We start from the raw sequence: 3,677 nt of genomic DNA on the forward strand, positions 1-3,677 counted from the left end.
GGTGGGAAGCAGAGAAGTTCCTACTAAACTTCCCCCTTTTTAATGAGTGTTTTCTGGACCCCCAAAGTGACCTTTTTCAAGAAGTGTGAAGCGCTGTGAGTGAGGCATGGAGGGACAGGGGAGGCTTGTGGGTGGAGGTGAGGATCGCCCTGTGTCAATTACTGGAGGTGGAAAATCCTTGCAAAAGTCATTCAACCTCCCTGAACATCGGTAATGCCATCTGCTAAATGAGGGTCCTGACTCTTCCCGACATACCAAATTCCAGGGAAACACCTGCGGTGCAACAGACGCAGGAAAGTGATCAAAACCACTGGTGTTCAAGAAACACACATCGAAACTAGTAAAACTTTTCTGTCCCAAAGCAAACATATTTAGAAACATAATTCTCCCTCTGGTGAGGTTGTGGGCATGTGGCGGCTTGACTGAGCTGGGGGCAAAGGGGCAGCTGTGGGCGTCATGGGAGTGTGTCTGGCTGGGGAAATGGGGTGACTTCCACGACGCAGTGCTTGTGGGTGTGGCCTCTCCACTAGCAGGTGCGTGTGGAGGGGTCCTGGCCCGTCTAGGCGGGCCGCACCTTCATCTCTGACACCTTGTAGCTATATTTGTACCCCTTCGCCGTAACCCAGTTGATACCATTGGCATAGCTCTCGTGGGGTCCCCTGAGGTAGAGACCATTCAGGTTTGAGGCATGACAGTCAGCGTACCACCAGGCTCCCTGGAACTTCTCAGCACAATTGGAAGAACTCACATCATTGTCTTGGTCTTTGGTGGAGAAGAAGTTGTCGTTGTGGGCCGTTAGAGAATTGCCTGCTCACAGAAAATGTGGGGTTTGCAGATGCTAGAAAAAGCCCTGCCACTGTGAGACCCTCACCGCGTCCTGCCTCTGAGCAGAGCCACCCTCACTTTACAGATGCATGAGCCGTGGTACAGGTGCACAAATGACCCACCCAGTCCTTGGAGGAAGGGGAAGCGGGAGGCAACCTCTGGCAACCTGGTCTGGAAATTCCTCTCCACAACCTGAGGCCCCTGCTCCAGCAACCACCTGTTTCCTCCAGGGCTCCCCCAACCTGTCAGGCCTCGTGCTGTCTCCTGGAATGACCTCCCTCCTCCAGCCTGCACCACTCCTTCCGGTCTCTCCCCACGTCCCCTGGGGCCCTGGTGGCTCTTGGTAGGTCCAGGACAGCCCTCACCTGGGGGCTCCTCCTCCATCTCAAGCCCTGAGCCCGAAGCTCATCCCTGGCTCCTACAGCTGAGAAGTGTCACCCCCTGAGCCTCGGTTTTACCACCTGCAAAATGGGGGTGGCCTTCTCTGCCCTGCTGCCTTCCTTGGAGGTCACGCGTGAGATGGTGCCTGTGAAAGGACTGCACAGACCCCAAGGCTGTCATTTCCAAGGCTCCCCTAGGACTGCCTTGCTCCGTGGAGCAGTTAGTTACACAGACTTCCAGCTGCAGCAATTCTCAGCGCCTTTCACGAAGAAATGTGCACTGGGAATTCCCTAAGCAGACACCCTGTGGGAAATGCCTCCCCAAATCATGGAGCCAGAGACTCCTTTTGGTAAAGAATGTCCCACAAGGCACAGTTTGGGAAACAGCTCCAAGGCACCCATGAGAAAAAGACATCGTCTTCTAGGTTTCAGCAGTGATGCTGGTGGGTCATCTCAGCCCTGCCCAGATGGCTCACTGTGCGGCAGACATAGCCTTAGGAATACCAGCCGCTATGTCCTGTGAGCCCCAGGCTGTACAGAGACACAAATGCTAGTATCTGCTTGATAGATGGAGAAACGGGATTCAGAGAGGGGAGGGCCCAAGGTCACCAGGGGAGACAGAGCCAGATTCTCTCTGCTTCCCAAGCCCCACTCAGGCCACCCAGCCCCAAGCAGACACTCACCCGCACTCCCCTCAACAAAGGCTCCCAGTACCAGCTTGTACTTCTCTGCCTCACCGGCCACCTTGAATGATTTGTACTTAGCAAACTGGTGGTTGCCCTCAAAGTCCACCAGGTCTACACGGAGCTCGCTGCTTCCTGTTGGAAAAAGATTTTAAGGCCCCAGCCTTTAAGATCTTTCTGTCACCAGGCATGAGGGCTGGGGATGGGTAATTTTTTTTTTTTGAGACAGAATTCCGCTCTTGTTGCCCACGCTGGAGTGCAATGGCACGATCTCAGCTCACTGCAACCTCCGCCTCCTGGGTTCAAGCGATTCTCCTGCCTCAGCCTCCCCAGCAGCTGGGATTATAAGCACGTGCCACCACGCCCAGCTATTTTTTTTTTTTTTTTTTTTGTATTTTTAGTAGAGATGGGGTTTCACCATGTTGGTCAGGATGGTCTCGATCTCTTGACCTCATGATCCACCAGCCTCAGCCTCCCAAAGTGCTGGGATTACAGGTGTGAGCCACGGTGCCCGGCTGGGGATGGATACATTCTTAAGGGATGTCTGAATGTGGCATCCAGGAAAAAAATCAACTGGGAATGTCAGAAAATCCCTTGTTGCTATCAGGCGCTCTGGGATGGCTTTCTGTTTCTAAACACCTTTCCCGTTATTTCAGAGACCTGAACATGCCCCACTGGGTGGAAGGGAGCATTCTTTCATTTTGAAAGTGTACCTTCTCCTTCTAAGGGTTGGTGAGCCACTAACATAGCAGTGGGCGAAGCTATAATTGTAGTTTCTTTTGCAGGAATTTGAGGCACCTGAGTGGATACCTTCAATCATGCCATGGGGCAGTGGGCAGGGATAACAGACCAGCAATTATACAGACTCTGCCTCAGGACCAGCTGTGAAACTCATCCCCTGCCCCAGAGGGTTGGGGGGGGCCCTCTCACTCAGGTGAGTGTGGCTGCAGGGGGCCTGCCGAGGTGTGGGCTGGAGGAGGCGAGCGTGGGCTCTCCATGAGACTAAGATGCCAGCTTCAGAGGCAGATCAACAGCTGGAGATGGGGGAAGCCTACCCCAAGCCCCAGTGGTCTCTCTCCTGCTTCCCGCTCTCAGGATCTAAGATGCCAGTGGGGCCAAGACCTGAAGAGGCCTTCAGCCCAGGGCTTTCACCGTTTCCCTTCCCGATGTTGCCAGAGCCTGCGGCAGGGGACGCAGCCCTCGGAGGTCCCAGCGCCACCTGAGTGTGCTCAGGACCCAATCCCCTGTGGGCCAAGAGGCGCTTATGTTCCAGGTGGCCCAGGCCTAAGGGGCAGGAGCACCTCAGGGTCCCCCAACCCCTGAGCCCCGGCAGCGGCCCTACCCCGGGCGGTCAGGGCGTGGATGTTGTCGTTTCCCAGCCAGAACTCCCCCAGCTGACTGCCAAAGCCCTGCTTGTACGCGGCCCAGTCCCGGTAGAAGTCCACGGAGCCGTCCACCCTCCGCTGGAAAACCTGTGGAGGAGCCAGGGGACAGGAGCCAGGGGACAGGAGCCGGGGGACAGGAGCCGGGGGACAGGAGCCGGGGGACAGGAGCCAGGGGACAGGAGCCAGGGGGGGCCAGGCCGACGTCCCACAGCACGGGGGACCCGCCCTCCAGAGGAGCAGCGTTTGTAGTTGGCAGAGCATCACGGGCTGGGGTCACCAGCACGCCCACCTGGTCTCCTCGCAGACCCCAAGGGATGAAGGAGGAAATGGGGGCTCAGAGAGGGGAGGCAGCAAGCCCCAAGCCACACAGCAGGAGATCACCCGGCCCCTCCCAGCCTACCCCA

The 3,677-nt window shown here is 56.5% G+C and overlaps 1 protein-coding gene across 1 annotated transcript in view; it reads right to left on the reverse strand.

Annotated features, from left to right (window-relative positions):
• Window positions 1-559: 559 nt before the first annotated feature.
• Window positions 560-3,677, reverse strand: part of LOC116475482 (ficolin-1-like) — a 23,014-nt gene continuing 19,896 nt past the window's right edge. The window contains exons 3-5 of the mRNA XM_032164763.1: window positions 3,231-3,360; window positions 1,889-2,023; window positions 560-807 (exon numbers count right to left, since the gene is read on the reverse strand). Of these exons, the coding sequence (XP_032020654.1) occupies window positions 560-807; window positions 1,889-2,023; window positions 3,231-3,360 (513 nt within the window). The remainder of the gene's footprint in view (window positions 808-1,888; window positions 2,024-3,230; window positions 3,361-3,677) is intronic.

This window comes from Hylobates moloch, unplaced genomic scaffold, assembly GCF_009828535.3.
Source record: "Hylobates moloch isolate HMO894 unplaced genomic scaffold, HMol_V3 SCAFFOLD_10, whole genome shotgun sequence".
NCBI classification, from domain to species: Eukaryota; Metazoa; Chordata; class Mammalia; order Primates; family Hylobatidae; genus Hylobates; species Hylobates moloch.